At 52.4% G+C, this 18,271-nt stretch overlaps 1 protein-coding gene across 1 annotated transcript in view; it reads left to right on the top strand.

The window, feature by feature from the left end:
• BOD1L1 (biorientation of chromosomes in cell division 1 like 1) overlaps positions 1-18,271 on the top strand; it is a 105,308-nt gene that overhangs the window by 29,576 nt on the left and 57,461 nt on the right. Inside the window, exons 5-6 of the mRNA XM_069744861.1 lie at positions 343-495; positions 971-1,137. Of these exons, the coding sequence (XP_069600962.1) occupies positions 343-495; positions 971-1,137 (320 nt within the window). The remainder of the gene's footprint in view (positions 1-342; positions 496-970; positions 1,138-18,271) is intronic.

Here is an 18,271-nt window from a genome sequence, read left to right as displayed (position 1 = left end):
AAGCATATTCCTGTCCTCCTGTCTCCCATACTGTGAGCAATGACTGCAGCAATCATTCCCATTGCGCTCTCGTATGTCTTATTATACATGAGTAAAGAGGTTGCCCTTTCAATATGAGACTAGCCCCTTGCGGTCGCTGCCATTTTTGTTTTTTATTGCTTACATTTATCCTCCTTGGGTCCCAAAGAGCCAACAATCTGATGTTGATGACCAATCCAGAAAATAAGTCGTCCGCATCATGTGCCCGGATAGTCCCTTTTAAGCTAGCGCTTGTCATGGTGTTTATATCACAATTTTTCTTTACCAATTTTTTGATGTATATACTTGTCACCAATTTTACAGAATGTACCTTACCGGATTCTGACGTGGATGCTTTCTCGGATGTGACGGTCAGCTCTGTGCACACCAGTGATTTGTCCTCATTTGAAGAAGACAGTGATGAAGACGATGATGCCGTGTCCGATAGTACAGAAGAGGGAGAAATTACTTCTGACGGTAACTTCCTAGTTACAGTTTTATTTGTCGGTCTGATATTTTACACGTTTGCGTTACTGTATTGTTTTTGCGTATTGTATGCAACTCTCGGAAGTACCTGTTGCTACAACGTAGTGTAATATACCAATGTTCATGTAAATATAATGCATAAAAGGCTTAAAAAGTGGCTTATTGAGGGGGCTTCTGTCTAATATCCATATGACAGAATGCGGCACGTGGACAGAGCTTGTCTCGATGGGTCAGTTCTTTTTAATGTTGACTTTATGGTACACACTTTGACTTCCCACAATACCAAAACTTTTTAATGGGGTTATCCGGAATAACAGCACATTACGGACACACGTTCCCTCGGTGAACTACACCTAAATGTGTGCATCTGGGTCATGCTGTGTGGTGCCACCTCTGGATGTGTACCTGAATGTTATTCCTTTTAAAATATTAACATACTATTTATATTTTATATTTTTTCTTTTAGAAGAGGACAAAATAGATCCAGAGAGTAAATCTAAACCGTCTGGCGAACAGCAGGAAACAAGGACAAAAGGCACGCGGCAGGCCTACGTTCACAAGCCGTTCCTGTACTCTAAGTACTACAGCGATTCAGACGATGAACTGACCGTAGAACAGCGCCGGCAATCTGTGGTGAGCGCCCTTAAATGTCTTTACCTTACTGTAAGGGTCGTCGAGGCTCTCTGTATGTCACCGCTGCAGATATGGCCCCGTCTCCTTGGTCATGGTGTCTTGGCACTTAGGTCAAGGATGAAGAATCACTGCTCAATGTGTCTCCTAAATCTAACACTGGATGGAGTCCTCTGCATGGACATCCGACTGTATACAGACTGACTTCTGCCTGACATGTAGATACTTGTGTAAAAGCATCAATCAGTGTGTAAACAGGACCTGTCGCCTTTCCTGACCTCTCCATTACAATTAAAGGGGTATTCCCATCTCCAAGATCCTATCCCAATATGTAGCAGATGGAATAATATTAGCAAGTACCTCCTATTAGAAATGTAGTATAGTTCTTCTGATACACTATGCCGCTTACCCTATTTGCAGGGCATTGCATAAGGTTAGGCATCAATGGTTATGACCGCTCGTATATGAACAGTTAGTTGTTAGTGGTCATAACCATGGATACTTAAACTACTGCAGTGCCATGCACATGGGGTAAGCAACATAGCGAATCATAAGAACTATACTACTTTTCTAATTGTATTTGCTAATATTATTATTACACCTAACACATATTGGGATGGATCTCAGAGCTTTGAATACCCCTTTTATACTTGTATTGCCCATTAAATAATTCTGGAGCATCAATTCGAATCACCGCTGCTGCAGGTCTCGTGGCTGTTGGACAGCTGACACTTGCAAGGATTGCCTAACAAACTGTTGCTGTCGGACAACCGTGAGACATACAGCCGCTTGGACTCAAATATATTTCTCCTACGCCTCATTGGGGTACACAGGAACATGGGTGTTATGCTGATGCCACTAGGAGGACACTAAGTGAACACATAAAAAATTAACTCCTCCTCTGCAGTATACACCCTTTGTCTGGCTAAGATTGAACCAGTTCTTGCTTAGTGTCTGTAGGAGGCACTTGGGTCTGTTTCAGACCCCGACGTTTTTATTTTACATTTTTCCTGTTTTTTTTTTGTTTTTTTTCTGTAAATTTTTATTTTGTAACTAACGAAGTGAAGGGGGCGACGGATCCCTTTCTAGGGTCCTTTCTCCCCCGGATCATCAACAGGCGAGAACGCGGAGTGTACTCCCCGTACCCTCTCCTGCGACGAGGGGGGAATGCCTAATATCCCCTTCGGGCGATGGTTCCTTTATGGTCCCGATCGACAAACCCCCCCCGTCCCGCCCGAAATACGGCGCGCACATGAAGTTTTACCCCTCCATGTTTCTCTCCGGGTTCGACAAAATCTACAGCTGGATGGACAGAGGCCCTTTCCTAATGGCATCAATACAGCCCCACATCCGCTGGAGAAGATGGACGGAGGGTTCTCTCAATCCCCCGCTATAGGGAGGATGGATTGAGATGATGCCCTTAGAATGGCCGGAGGTGCTGCACTGCACATCACCTCTGTGAGTATGAGCCTGTTGCGCTTCCTTGTGAGAAACTCCGCTTGTCCTGGTCCCTGGGGTGAGGAAGCGGTACGTCCGGTGATCGTCGCGGCCCCTTCTTTATCAGCCGGCAGGCCCCAAAAATTTAGTCCCTGACTTTTTGCGGACTAGGCTGCAATTAACATGGCGCCGCCCACCGCCAGAGCTCCGCCCACGTTCCTGAAGCTTCTTGTCCTGAGCGAGAGGCGCCGCTTATAGTCTCGGGGGGGGGGGGGGGGGGCATATTTCTTCGCCTCATTGGGGGACACAGACCGTAGTGTATGCTGCTGCCACTAGGAGGCTGACACTAAGTGATACACATAAAGTTAGCTCCTCCCCTGCAGTATACACCCTCCTGCTGGCTCTCAGCTAACCAGTTCTTGCTTAGTGTCTGTAGGAGGCACATGGGTCTGGTTCAGACCCCAACGTTTTTATTTAATTTTTTACTTTTCTGTAAATTTTTATTTTTTAATTAACGGAGTGGAGGGGGGCGACGGATCCTTTCAAGGTTCCGATCTCCCGGAATCATCAACAGGCGACCACGGCAAGTGTACCTCCCCGTACCTCTCCTGCGATGTGGGAAGCCATGCCTGAGCTCACTTCAGGGGCGACGGTTCCTTCACGGTCCCGATCTCCCCACACCAGCAGCAGGCGACCACATGGAGTGTCGCCTCCATGAATCCTCTCTTGGAGCCAGGCCTACAGCCGGACAACTGGCCCTGTCCACCCGGGGGCTGAACTCCGTGGATGTGCAGAGGCCCCTCTCTATGGCGTCCGAGCAGCCCCCACTGTCCCACCACTGTGAAAGCGGATGGCACAAGGAGGCGGACGGTTCCTCTCCACCTCCCTAACAAAGGGATGATGGATTGAGGTTTAGCCCTCTATACCTGCACCGTCCACGCTGCAATACCAGACCTGCAGTCATCCGCGGCGGCTCCATGCCGAGACGTGCACTGATGGTGAGTGGATCCTGTCAGCGATGGGCCTCTACAGCGGGATATTCACATTCTCACAGGCAGTCTCAGGCTTCCCTGTGGCCCACCTCCCTGAGGTAATGCTCCGGCCGGCTGCAAAAATTTAGCCCCCGACTTCTGCCGATGTGTAGGCCGCACCCCGGAAGCGCACTATGGCGCCCTAGGACGGCTCTGCCCGCTTTTCTGGCGCTTACCGCCTGACACGGAAGCGCTCAATTTTCTCGGCCACTGCAACGCCCCTCATTTCTACCGGCTCACACAGGGGCGACGACTTTGTATTAAAGGGGCACAATGACTCTGCAACATGGCATGATAAAGGCATGACCCTGGCCTTAAAGGCGCATGACCAGTATTCCCTGGTCCTAAAAGCGCATGACCAGTATTCCCTGGTCTTAAAGGCACACGACCAGTATTCCCTGGTGTTACAGGCACATGACCAATCCGAAGCCGGTCACCCTAAATGAGTTCAAGAGCCCTCCGCCGCTGATCCCAGTGTACCTAGTTCCCTCAGGACTTCGTCACTGCCGCAACCCATGGTTTCTCTGACCAAGAGATTGAATCCCTCCGTGATCCCTACGTGGCTCGGAGTGCTCGCAGGACCGATATACATGGTCCTTCTCCTACATGGGATCCGTCGGCTAGTAGGGGCCGCGAGTATTCTAGAAACGTACAGGCATCTAGAAAACTGAAGTTTTCATTTCATGATCTCTCTCTCCAAGGATTTGCTGAGAACAAGACTCTGAACATGGATCGGATATTGCCTTGTACCTGGACTTGCCAGAGCTTCAGTAAAGGATGAACTCGCCTATTTATATCAGCAACCAATCTCTGTACATTGACAAGGACTCCGGTCCGGCTCTACACTACGCAGTGTCCCTCATAAGGAGACTAAAAACTCCCTCGTAGAGCATTTGCCATTCAGTCCGGATATGTGATTCACTGGACAGAAGCCTCTACGTGGGATGCCATGCCTGGTCTGATTTTTAAGGGCGACGGGTCCTTTAAAGGGCACCTATCTCCCTACACAATCAACAGACGAGCACACGGAGTGTCGCCTCCATGTATCCTCTTCTGCATCCAGGCCTAACGCCAGACAACCTACCCTGTCTACACGGAGACCTGAACTCTGGATGTACAGAGGCACCCTTTTCGGGCGTCTGAGCACCCCCCTCTGCATCACCACTATTTAGCAGAAGATGCAAGAAGGCGGTTGATCCCTCTCCACTTCCCTGTTAAGAGGATGATGGATCGAGGGTTCCTAATTTTTAACTCTGCACCGTCAAAAGAGAGCGGCGATGGCAAGAGACTATGACCTGCTGGATGCAGCCGTGCATTCTGCTACTTGGCAGATTAACCGGGTAGAATCCCCTGTGGTATACCTACCAGTATCCCTGCCCGATGTGTCAATTGAAAATACCACGGACTGTCAGATAGCAAATCTGGTTTGTTCTGTTTTGTGGCTTCGGGTCCAGCACTCTACCCTCCCTAGCCGCTGCATGGATTGCTGGATCAATGGTCTCTCCTGGTTGGGGACCTTAACTGCTTTGATTCACACCAGTAACCTTTTCCTGAAGACAGTACAACTGGCCAATCAAATCTTTTGAGCGGGAGACAAACAATGGATCGTACGTTCCTACAGCCCCAAACGGCAGTGGAAGGGCTGTCCAGAACAGTATAGATCTGAGGGATCTTGGTTCCAAAAAGGGGAACGAAAAGTATGACCGATCCTGGACCTCAACTTCTAACAACCTTTCACAAGGTTCTCCTTCTTTGAATGGAGTTCCTCCGCTCAGCCATTACTTCAACAGAAAAAGGTGGAGTTTCTGGCATCCATCGACATTTTCAAGTCACGACCTTGTCCTTCGGCCTTGCTACCGTACACAGAGTGTTCGCAAGGCTCATGGCGGCTGGTATGTACCTCTTGCACCCTAGTTGCGTGGTCGTCTTGCCCTGTTTAGCCAACTGCCTAGCCGCCCTTCCAGGACTACGCTAAGTAGTCTATATCACTTTCGATACCCTCTCACCTGGACTGGCGGCTAAACTTAGACAAGTTCTTCTCGTTTCCAGCCCAGCAGATATCCTTTTTGAGGATGATCCAGCACACTTCCAGAAGGATGGTGATCCTCCCTCGAGACAAGCTCATGGCCCTTCAACAGGGAGCTCGCGCACGTGATCACTCATCCCCTCATTTAATTCAATTTGCTGGAGGGTTCTGAGGAAAAATGGTGACTACAATGGAAGCGGTTTCCTTCGCTCCGCTCGTTTTCAGCAAGTCAAACAGACTTTAACGATAGTCTCTGAGCTCCTTCTTCATCCAGGGCCTTTCTCCCGGTTCCATGGTTATTAGTAACTACCAATGCCAGTCTTCCTCTCCCGATCATTGCTCTGGAGATCCAAACGGTACTCCTACAGCAGGTCCACTGCCTTCTGGCGGGTCAACCCATCCGAATTCAATTGGACAATGCCAATGCTGTGCCATATGTCAATCATCTAGCAGGTACCCACGGTCAGGCGCCATGGCCGAGGTACCTCACATTCTCTGATGGGCCGAGATCTATCATTCGGTGATCTCGGCAGTACATATCCCAGGAGTAGAACTCTGGGCGGTGAACATATTCAGCCGTCAGGGTTTCGCCTCAAGTTCGAGTTCGTGGTTCGGCCTCGAGATCCAAGAGCCATCGCACTGCATGCTCTGGTTCTTCCGTGGTACCAGTTTCCATAACTCCCCTTCTTCTACTTACGAAAGCCTTTCGGAAGCAGAAAGGGCTGCAGCGAACCTCGGAAATCTGCACTGACCACGTCAGTTTTTTCCTTGCGGAGCTGGTAGCTTTCCAGCTTTCTGCAACAAAACTGCAAGTAGGGACTTTCTCGTAGGGACTTTCTCGCAGAGAGTCTTCACACGCAGTTCTTCCCTATCGCATACCGTTGGATCATTGGGACCTTAATGGTCCTGGGAGTCTTACAGTAGACTCCTTTTTGATCCGAACAGTCTTTACTATCAGGGAAGGTACCCCTTTTTTCCTCTGCGATCTCCTCATCCTGACGAGTTTTCGGAGCTAGCTGCTCGGTTCTTTCAGACATTTTTCCCTTATTTCCTTCAAGGCAAGGTTGTCCTCAGGCCACCCCCGTCCCTTGTTACCAAGGTGGTATTGTATTACAGCTGTTACGAGGGCATAGTTCTTCCGTCATCTCTTTCGGCACCAGTCCACAAAATGGAATGAGTTCCCCATATTCTGGTCGAAGTGAGTGCTCTGAGTAGGTACGTCTCGAGGACAGTGTCCTTCCGAAGGTTGGACACTTTATCTTTGGCTTTCTAACGTTTACAGAAAGGGTTAGCCGTTTCATCGGCCATGTTAGACTGGTGGATTCCTTTCACCATCCTGGAGTCCTTCCGTGTTAATGTCAGCCTATCTCCCTGTCTCTCGTGGGTTCTAGGCACCAGGTGTCGTCAAGGCACGCCCGCAAGCTTGCGGATTCGTCCAGTCCGCATGCATTCTTGAAGCACTATAATTCCCACACTTCCACACATGGGAGTCTGAGCAGGCGGAATCTGCAGGCCGCGGTGGCGCACTTGTAAGTAGCAGTTACACAGGGCCTGATCTGATGATGTCCCCACCCAGGGTCTGTGTCCCCCAATGAGGCGAAGGAGAAATGGGGATTTTTGTGTACTCACCGTAAAATCCTTTTCTCCGAGCCATTCATTGGGGGACACAGCTCCCACCCTGGTATTAGCTTATGCTTGTTTTATAATCTGATATGCTATACTCTCATATATAATATGTCATGCTGTAAGCTCATATTTTATTGATCTCCTACTGCTTTTGCACCGAACTGGTTAGCTGAGAGCAGGCAGGAGGGTGTATACTGCAGGGGAGGAGCTAACTTTCTTTGTATCACTTAGTGTCAGCCTCCTAGTGGCAGCAGCATACACCACGGTCTGTGTCCCCCAATGAATGGCTCAGAGAAGGATTTTACAGTGAGTACACAAAAATTCCTATTTTCTGGCATCTGCGGTGGGATCATGCTATCTGAGCCCCTCAACTCCATAGGACCGCCGAACTTCTGCGGTATCCAGACACCGACTCTTTCCCTGGGGACGCAGACACTTTCCCTGGGGACGCAGTCACAGGACCCTGGGTAAGCTGCTTCAGCCTCTGCAAGAAAGCTTAACCCCTTCTCTGCACCTATAGCACAGACTCTGCTCTAACTCTAAGAAAAACGGTCTCAATCTTAGGAGACCAAAAGGGTTAATAAAAAGCACACTGTTTTTTTTTTACGTCATGTGCCACTTGCAATTCTACTTTGCCACGTGCTTGCAGTACCCCTTTATGCACAAATTGTGACCCAGCCTGTGCGCAGCCGCCTCCTGCCGACGCCTCCAATGTCGCCACTGACTCTGCTGAGCCTAGCCCTCCTGAGTGGGCCGCTTCCTTGTCACGATCTATGGGTTCCCTGGCCAAGGCAGATGCTCTCTCCGGGGTCCCTGCACAAGTCAGAACACCCCTCTGCCGACCGCGGTAGACTCTGGCGCCGGTACGGAACCGTCCACCTACAGGGGGCGTACTCAGTTACGGGGGGCTCAAAGTTCCAGAAAGAGGACCCATGTTGCATCCCCCGATCACGCTTGTGCCTCGGCATCTGCCAGTTCCATGTCTCGCTCCCCTTCTCCAGAGGGTCCGATGCGTCTTTAATCCATGACTTCACTACCTGTGAAGAGACGCTTGATTCCCTCATCGAGGCGGTTAATAAGACCCTGATGGTGGACGAGGAATCCATTTCCGCTCCAAAACACGCGGTGTCTTTTTTAAGAAGACCAAACTCGTGCAAAAAATATTTGCCAATCATCCTGAGTTTAAGGACATTGTCCAGAAACACATGGAACACCCAGATAAAGGATTCACGGGTCAAAAACCTATTGAGTCCAAATATCCTTTTGCGCCAGATCTAATGAAGGATTTGCTGCACTCACCTTCAGTAGATCCTGCTGTATCGCGCCTCGCATCCAAAACTCCCATCTTTCTCCGTCGGTTCTTCAGTCAAAAACCCTACTGACCGTCAAATTGACTACATGGCTCACTCAATCTTTGATGCTTCAGGAGCAGCTCTCTTCCCATCCTTCGCTGCGACTTGGGTGGCTAAGGCAATGGTCGCTTGGGCAGAGGTGATAACCACAACCATCCACGATAGTAATCTTCCCCGGAGGCGGCAAAACTCGCCAGCCAAATAGCTCAAGCAGGGGACTTCGTAGTTAATGCCTCTATAGATGCGGCCAATTGCGCTCCACAGGCAGCTGCAAACGTGGTCTCCATCAGAAGGGCCCTGTGGCTCCAGGATTGGCGAGCAGACTCTGCTTCCAAAAAATCAATGACCAAGCTGGTCGATTTATTTGGAGAAAAACTAGACCAAATTATTTCTGCTGCTACTGGAGGAAAGGGTAAATTTCTTCCTCAGCAAAGACCTGCCAGGGCCTTTCGAAATCAGCAACAGCCTCGGTTCCGGCCTTTTCACAACAACTCCAGTTGGTCCTCTATGACCTTCTCTTCGGGTTCAGGACGAGCTTCGCGTGGATATAGAGGTTCCCAGGTCTCATACAGACCTAACCGCATCGGACCCAGATCCCTTAGACCTTCTACACAATGACTCGTCTCTTCATCCGGCAGACACCGACAAAGTAGGCGGTCACTTACTTTTGTTCCGTCAAGCCAGGCTCTCGGTCGTTCACGACGACTGGGTCAGAGCTGGTGTCCTCCAGATATAAAATCGAGTGTTTTTCCTCTTCCCCGACACGTTTTTTTCCAGTCTTCTCCTCCCAAGACAAGGACATCAGCTTTTCTTCAGGCCATACAGGCGATCCGAAGAGACGGAATTATTATTCCGGTCCCCCAGGACCAAATTCAGGGGGTTTTACCCGAACCTATTTGTGGTCCCGAAGAAGGACCGTTCTCTACGACCAATACTAGACCTAAAGCTGTTAAACAACTTTGTCAAGGTCCGACGCTTCAGAATGGACTCTCTACGTTCTGTTGTCACGTCCATAGAAAGAGGAGAGTTCCTAGCATCCATAGACCTCAAAGATGCTTACCTTCACATCCCAATCTTTCCCTTTCATCAACAATTCCTATGCTTCGCATTCCGCGACAAACACTTCCAGTTTGTGGCGTTGCCCTTCGGCCTCTCCACCACCCCCAGGGTTTTCACCAAGGTCATGGCAGCTGTCATGGCCATTCTTCACACTTGGGCTGTGGTGGTACTTCCGTATCAGAACAACCTACTGATCAAAGGCCCGTCTTATCCAGCCTGCGAGGAGTCCGTCGGTATCACGGTGGATACTCTTTCTCGCCTGGGCTGTAAAGTAAACTTCGAGAAGTCATCTCCGGCTCAGCGGATTTCCTTCTTGGTCATGATTTTGGACTCTTCCCGTTGGTTGGTCATTCTCCAACCAGAAAAGGTCTCGGCCTTACAACAGGGAGCACACACTTTTTCCCGCCCAGTTCCTCTCTCCATTCGTTTCAGCATGTGCATCCTCGGGAAATGGTAGCAGCGATGGAAGCGGTTCCGTTCGCATAGTTCCATCTCCGTCCTTTGCAACATGCGCTGCTATTGGCCTGGGACAGGAGCCCATTCTCGCTCGACCGTCGATTCAGTCTGCCTCCGCCGGTCAGGCAAACCCTCAGGTGGTGGACGCTGAAGTCCTCCCTGAACCAAGGGAAGTCCTTTCTCCCAGTAATCTGGTTAGTGGTGACCACAGATGCCAGCCTCTTGGGCTAGGGGGCAGTTTTCAGCCACCACACGGCACAGGGTCGTTGGTCCACTCGAGAGTCGCGTCTCCCAATCAACATCTTGGAAATACGAGCGATCAGACTTGCCATACTCAGTTTTCACCATCTCCTCGCAGGTCGCCCCATCAGGATCCAATCCGACAACACCACGGCGGTGGTGTATATCAAACATCAAGGGGGAACCCGCAGCAAGACGGCCATGCACAAAGTCAGTCATATCTTCCGTTGGGCCGAGAGCAACCACTCACCCATCTCCGCAATCCACATCCCGGGTGTGGAGAATTGGGCGGCAGACTTTCTCAGTCGCCAGGGCCTCGCCTCCGGAGAGTGGTCTCTCCATCCGGAAGTCTTCCGGCAGATTTTCCATCGCTGGGGGACTCCAGATGTGGACCTCATGGCCACAAGGCTAAACAACAAGGTTCCTCAGTTCATTGCCCTATCACTCGATCCACGCACCGTCTGATCAGACGCCTTGGTGCTGCCGTGGCATCAGTTCCGGCTCCCGTACATTTTCCCCCCTCTCCCCTTGCTCCCGAGGGTCATCAAGAAGATCAGAGCAGAGGGGGTACCAGTGATCCTAGTCGCGCCGGACTGTCCACGCCGGGCATGGTACGCAGAACTCATCCAATTCGTCGCCGACGTCCCCTGGCGGCTGCCAGATCGCATGGATCTACTCTCACAGACCACCAGAACTCCAGGGCCCTGTCTTTGATGGCGTGGCCGTTGAATCCTGGATATTAGCCCAAGCTGGATTCTTTCCTGGGGTGTCCTCCACCATGATTAGTGCTAGGAAGCCCGTATCCATGCACATTTATCATCGCACCTGGTGAATTTTCTTTTCTCCTTCGCCTCATTGGGGGACACAGGACCATGGGTTATGCTGCTGTCACTAGGAGGCTGACACTAAGCTGAGACAAAAAAAGGTTAGCTCCTCCCCTGCAGTATACACCCTCATGCTGGCTTCCAGAGACCCAGTTCAAGCTTAGTGTCCGTAGGAGGCACAGTTTTTTTTTTTTTGTTTTTAATTCACCCGGACGAAGGGGGCGACGGATTCTTTCATGGTCCGATCTCCCCCGAACCAACAACAGGCGAGCACGGGAGTTTTACCTCTCCGTATCCTCTCCTGCGACGTGGGAGACACTGCCTGAGCTGACCCTTTTTGGGCGACGGTTTTTTCCCTAAAAGGGCGCCGATCTCCCCACTTTGTACAGACGAGCACTGGCGTTTTCCTCCAGTACCCTCTTCTGCAGCCAGGCCTTTTTATTGCCGGACATCTGCCCTGTCCACCAGGTTTCACCCTCGGCTGTACAGAGGCACTAGTACCCGTGGCGTCCGTGCAGCACACCCTGCATCACCACTGCTTGCGGCTGATTCAGGTGGTGGACGGTTCCTCTCCACCCCCCTTTCTGGGGCTGGTGGATGGAGGCTTCCCAACCTCTGCACCGTCCCTGTCTTTCACCCCAGACACTCCTACCTCAGCCCCTTGTGCGCTGCTCCATCAGGGTAAGTGTCTCGTGGGAAGGGGGGGTGGTCGCCGGTTCTGCGGTTCGGAGGGCTCCCCCTTACTAGTGGTACTCTTTATTCCTGGGCCCCTTGTTGTCCCGGCCATCAGCGGCCGCGCGCCGGGCCGAAGCCGCAAATTTAGTCCCCGGCTTCGGCCTAGCCGGCCGGGGACCCGGCGCTTCCCGATAGGCTCCGCCCCCTTTTTCGCGTCATCACGCGGCGCCGCCCCCCGGTCCTGGCGCTTCTCGCTGTGTACGAGATCTCTCCCCCAGGTCTCGGCGGCCATCTTGGATCTCTCTGCTCGCCGCAGCTCTAGGTCTCCCAGCCGCAGCGTCCTCAACGTGCAGCGCTGTGCACGTCAGCTGTCGCCTAGTCCTCCTGCCGTCTCCCTCTTCCTCTGTGGGACACAGGACCAGTGTAAGGAGACCGTCAGCTCTCTCCTGCAGCGCCGCCCTCGCTTCCTTAGGCTAGACCCTGGGTATCTGGCATTAGTGTACACCATGTCTCAGTCTAAGACTAAAAAATCCTCAAAGGTGCATTCGACCTTTTTTTCTGCGTGTACCACCTGCCAGGCTCCACTTCCCCGCCCTCAAAGCTCTCCCCTCTGCTCTGCCTGCGATGCCCCATGTGCCCAGGAGCCCTCCACCGCCACCGACTCCGGCGTACCTAGCCCCCCCGTGGGTCGCTTCTCTTTCGCAGTCCGTGGATTTTTTAGCCAACGCCATCAAATCCATTCAAAATCCTCCCGGGGAACGAGGCAATCCGTTACAGGTCCTAAGAGAGCCCTCCGTTACAGGGGAATTGTTGGCCAGCAGGGGCCGCTCTCTCCATAAAGAGGCACGGTCATCCAGAAAACGGACCCGCACTACCTCTCCTGAGCGCACACCTCGCCACTCAGACTCTGGCAGCTCCACCTCTTGCTCACCCTCTTTGGGGGCTCGCAGCGTTCACGACTCTGAACATGAGTCCGAAGTATCACTGGACCCGGAGGCTCCGGAGTTGAGAGCTACGGTTGACTCCCTCATCGTAGCAGTCAATCACGCACTTAAGGTGGATGATGACTCTAATTCCGCTCCGGAACACGCTGTCTCTTTTACCAGAACCAAGCGTTCCCACAAAACTTTTGCCTCTCACCCAGATTTTCTGGACATAGTCAGGCGACACAGGGAGCGTCCAGATAAGCGTTTCACGGGTAAGAAGTATCCCTTTTCAGCAGATCTCGTGAAAGACTGGACGGATCCCCCTATAGTAGATCCTCCGGTCTCGCGCCTGGCTTCTAAAACGCTTCTTTCAGTCCCGGACGGCGCTTCAATTAAGAGTCCCACCGAACGCCAGCTAGACTCTCTAGCTCGCTCTGTGTACGAAGCCTCAGGCTCTTCCCTATCCCCCTCCTTCGCCGCGGCTTGGGTGGCCAAGGCAATGGTTTCCTGGGCGGATGCTCTAGCGAAATCCATTCATGAACAGGACCTCCCGTCTGAGATGGCGGACCTGGCTAAACAGATAGCCATGGCTAGTGATTACGTGATGTACGCCTCCCTCGATGCAGCGAATTGCGCAGCATCGGCGGCTTCTAACGCCATCTCTATCAGAAGGGCTCTTTGGCTCAGAGAGTGGCGCGCAGATTCCTCCTCTAAAAAATCTCTGATCTCTCTCCCTTTTCAAAGTGGGCGCCTTTTCGGTGAAAAGCTTGACCAGCTGATTTCCGACGCCACAGGGGGAAAGAGCAAGTTCCTTCCCCAACAGAGGCCCAAGGCGGCCTTCCAGCGCCAGCCTTACTTTCGCTTTCGGCCCTTTCGTACCAGCCCAGCCTGGTCCAATCCTACCGGTCTTTCCAGATCGGACCGATCCGCTCGCTCAGACAGAGACGCTCGTCCTTCCTTCAGGCCGAATCCTTCCTGGCGCGGAGAGCCGAGGCAGTCCAGAACCAGAGGTTCGGGACACCCTAGATTCCCGTCTCAATGACTCGGGAACGGCGCCAGTCGATACCACCAGAGTAGGAGAACGTCTACTCCTTTTTCAGCAAGCCTGGCTCTCCGTCATTCACGACGAATGGGTCAGGGATCTGGTATCGTCTGGCTACAAAATAGAGTTCTCCACGCCTCCTCCAACTCGGTTTTTTCCCTCTCGTCTCCCCAGCTCGGGAGCTCAGTCTCGCGCCCTCCTTTGCGCCATTCACTCCCTCCGCCAGAGCGGGGTCATTGTTCCGGTCCCGGAGCACGAGAGGTTCAAAGGTTTCTACTCAAACCTCTTCGTCGTGCCAAAGAAGGACGGAAAAGTGCGCCCCATTTTGGATCTGAAACTCCTGAACAAGTGCATAAGAGTACGGCACTTCAGGATGGAATCGCTCAGATCCGTCATCTCGTCGATGCCCATCTTCACATTCCGATATTCCCGCCTCATCAGAGGTTCCTCCGCTTTGCCGTTCTGGAGGACCACTTTCAGTTCACGGCCTTACCCTTAGGTCTTGCCACGGCGCCCAGGGTATTCAGGAAGGTCATGGCGGCTGTCATGGCCATCCTTCATTCTCGAGGAGTCGTCGTGTTACCTTACTTAGACGATCTCCTCATAAAGGGCCCGTCTTTTCAGGCCTGCGAGTCAAGCGTCCACATTACCCTGGATTCTCTTTCGCACCTGGGCTGGTTGATCAACTTGGACAAGTCCTCTCCCGTTCCTGCCCGTCGGATCTCCTTTCTGGGAATGATCCTGGACACTTCAAGGGGGCTGGTCTTGCTTCCTCGGCCCAAGGCCCAAGCGCTTCAGCAGGGAGCCCGAACGCTCTGCCATCCTCGCCCGCGAACCATTCGGTTCGCCATGAAGATCCTGGGAAAGATGGTTGCAGCAATCGAAGCGGTTCCTTTCGCTCAACTCCATCTCCGCCCCTTGCAACAGGCTTTGCTGGGCAACTGGGACAGGAGTCTCCCATCTCTCGACCGCCCTTGCCCCCTGTCCCCGCAGGTCAGACAATCTCTCGTATGGTGGACCCTGGGTCCATCTCTTCTCCAGGGGAAGTCCTTCCTCCCGATCCGCTGGTTAGTGGTAACTACTGACGCCAGTCTTCTCGGCTGGGGGGCGGTGTTTCTTCACCACTCTGCCCAGGGCCGTTGGACAGTTCGGGAATCCAGGCTCCCCATCAACATTCTGGAGATTCGTGCTATCAGACTTGCCCTGAGTCGCTTTCACGCCCTGCTCGCGGGTCACCCAATACGAGTCCAATCGGACAACGTTACGGCGGTGGCTTACATCAACCACCAGGGGGGTACCCGCAGCAGGGCAGCGATGCAGGAAGTCTCTCACATCCTTCGTTGGGCCAAAACCAACCATTCCATCATCTCTGCGGTGCACATTCCGGGAGTCGAGAACTGGGCAGCGGACTTCCTGAGCCGCCAGGGCCTTGCCTCGGGGGAGTGGGAACTCCACCCAGAGGTCTTTCGACAGATCTGTCTTCGCTGGGGGACCCCGGACGTGGATCTGATGGCGTCCAGATTGAACGCCAAGGTCCACAACTTCCTTGCTCGCTCTCGGGATCCCCAGGCCATAGGAGTAGACGCGCTGATTTCTCCGTGGCATCCGTTTCAACTCCCTTACGTGTTCCCTCCTCTCCCCTTACTGCCGAAGGTGATCTGGAAAATCAAGACGGAGGGAGTTCCGGTCATTCTGGTCGCCCCAGACTGGCCACGCCGCGCTTGGTACGCGGAACTCGTTCAGCTCGTAGCCGACATTCCCTGGCGGTTACCAGACCGCCCAGACCTGCTTCGCCAGGGTCCGATCTACCACCAGAGCTCAGGGGCCCTACGTTTAACGGCGTGGCTGTTGAAACCTGGATTCTAACTCGTGCCAGTTTCTCTCAGCAGGTCATTCCCACCATGTTAAGTGCTCGCAAGGCGTCTTCCGCCTCCATTTACCACCGCGTCTGGAAAACATTCTTCTCATGGTGCAGGCTCCGAGGGCACCCTCTGCTCGTTTTCTCTATCCCTTGCATCTTGAATTTCCTTCAGTCCGGTCTGGACTCCGGATTGGCACTGAGTTCCCTCAAAGGCCAGATCTCAGCGTTATCCGTGCTGTTCCAGCGCAGGATCGCCGCCAACCTTCAAGTCAAGACCTTCATTCAGGGAGTCTCCCATGTGGTTCCTCCCTACAGGATGCCGTTAGAAACTTGGGATCTCAACTTGGTCCTGGGGGTTCTTCAGGAACCTCCGTTCAAACCCCTTCAAGACGTTCCACTCTCTGTCCTCTCATGGAAGGTTGCCTTCCTGGTAGCGGTGACTTCCATCAGAAGGGTTTCAAAGCTCGCGGCTTTATCCTGCCGGGCACCGTTCCTTGCCTTTCATCAGGACAAAGTGGTCCTACGCCCTTCTCCGGCGTTTCTTCCGAAGGTGGTCTCATCTTTTCATCTTAACGAGGACATCATCCTTCCCTCTTTTTGCCCGCAGCCCAAACATAGGGTCGAGAAGGCTCTCCATACTCTGGACGTGGTACGGGCCCTCAGGAGGTACATTTCCAGAACGGCTCATTTCAGAAAATCGGACGCCCTTTTCGTGCTCCCGGAGGGTCACAGAAAGGGTTTGGCTGCGTCTAAATCCACGATAGCCAGATGGATCCGATCTGCTATCCAGGAATCCTTTCGGGTCAGGGGCAGTCCTATCCCGGCGGGGATTAGAGCACACTCCACTCGGTCGATGGGTGCTTCCTGGGCCATCCGGCACCAGGCAACAGCGGAGCAGGTTTGCAAGGCCGCAACGTGGTCCAGCCTGCATGCTTTCACAAAGTATTACAATGTCCACATCCATTCCTCTGCGGACGCGGCCCTTGGCAGGCGTATCCTGCAAGCGGCCGTTGCGCATTTGTAGTCAGATGGTACACGGAGTTATTTGGTTGTTTTGTTTCCCTCCCAGGGACTGGTTTGGGACGTCCCATGGTCCTGTGTCCCCCAATGAGGCGAAGGAGAAATAGGGATTTTTGTGTGTACTCACCGTAAAATCCTTTTCTCCGAGCCACTCATTGGGGGACACCGCACCCACCCTGGTAGCCTTACGGCTCGTTATCTTTTTTGGTCTTTGACTGTTTGTTTGACATGTTATATTCTAATGTTACTTGATATATTGTTATTATCCTACTGCTTTTGCACTAAACTGGGTCTCTGGAAGCCAGCATGAGGGTGTATACTGCAGGGGAGGAGCTAACCTTTTTTTGTCTCAGCTTAGTGTCAGCCTCCTAGTGACAGCAGCATAACCCATGGTCCTGTGTCCGCCAATGAGACGCTCGGAGAAAAGGATTTTACGGTGAGTACACACAAAAATCCCTATTTCTTTTCATGGTGCAATGCCCATGGACGTTCTCTGGTGTTTTCCATTCCTTCCATATTGGAATTCCTCCAATCAGTATTAGAATCGGGTCTCGCTCTAAGCTCGCTCAAAGGACAAGTGTCAGCTTTGTCAGTGTTTTTCCAATGCAAAATTGCCACCAGACTATCGGTTAAGACATTCATTCTGGGAGTCGCCCGTGTGGCTCCTCCCTATAAGATGCCGCTGGATTCATGGGATCTTAATCTTGTTCTCGGAGTCCTTCAACAGGCTCCTTTCCAACCACTGCCGGACGTCTCGCTAACTTTTCTTTCCTGGAAAGTGGTCTTTCTAGTAGCGATTACATCAGATGAGTTTCGGAGTTGGCAGCTCTCTCCTGCCGGCCCCCGTTCCTGACCTTTCATTCAGATAAAGCAGTCTTGAGGACTCCAAACCCCCCCTTTCCTACCCAAATTTGTTTCCTCTTTTGACCTCAACGAGGAGATTGTTTTGCCTTCATTCTGTCCGGCACCAGTCCATCGTATCGAGAAAGCTCTCCACACTCTCGATGTGGTTAGGTCTCTTCGACAGTACATCTCTCGACGGCTTCCTTCCGCAAGTTAGATGTCCTGTTTGTGCTTCCAGAGGGACCTAGGAAGGGTCTACCCGCTTCAAAGGCCACACTAGCCAAGTGGATCTGCTCGGCTATTCAGTAATCCTACCGTGTCAGGAACACTCCTGTCCCAGCAGGGATTAAGGCGCATTCGACTCGGGCAGTGGGAGCCTCTTAGGCCATTCAGCACCAGGCGTCAGCACAACAGGTCTGCAAAGCTGCGACTTGGTTCAGATTGCATACTTTTACAAAACATTACCACGTTCATTCTCCATCCTCGGCAGATGCTGCCCATGGCAGGCGCATTCTGCAATCGGCAGTACCTCAGCTATAAGCTAGCGGTACACGGGGTATTAGCAGTTGTGTTATTTCCCACCCAGGGACTGCTTTAGTACATCCCATGGTCCTGTGTCCCCCAATGAGGTGTAGGAGAAATAGGGATTTTTGTGTACTCACCGTAAAATCCTTTTCTTCGAGCCATTCATTGGGGGAAACTTCACCCACCCTGTTAGC

The sequence above is a fragment of the Ranitomeya imitator genome, chromosome 1 (assembly GCF_032444005.1).
Source record: "Ranitomeya imitator isolate aRanImi1 chromosome 1, aRanImi1.pri, whole genome shotgun sequence".
NCBI classification, from domain to species: Eukaryota; Metazoa; Chordata; class Amphibia; order Anura; family Dendrobatidae; genus Ranitomeya; species Ranitomeya imitator.
Note: the sequence above shows the minus strand (reverse complement) of the source record. Positions and strands in the feature narration are given on the sequence as shown.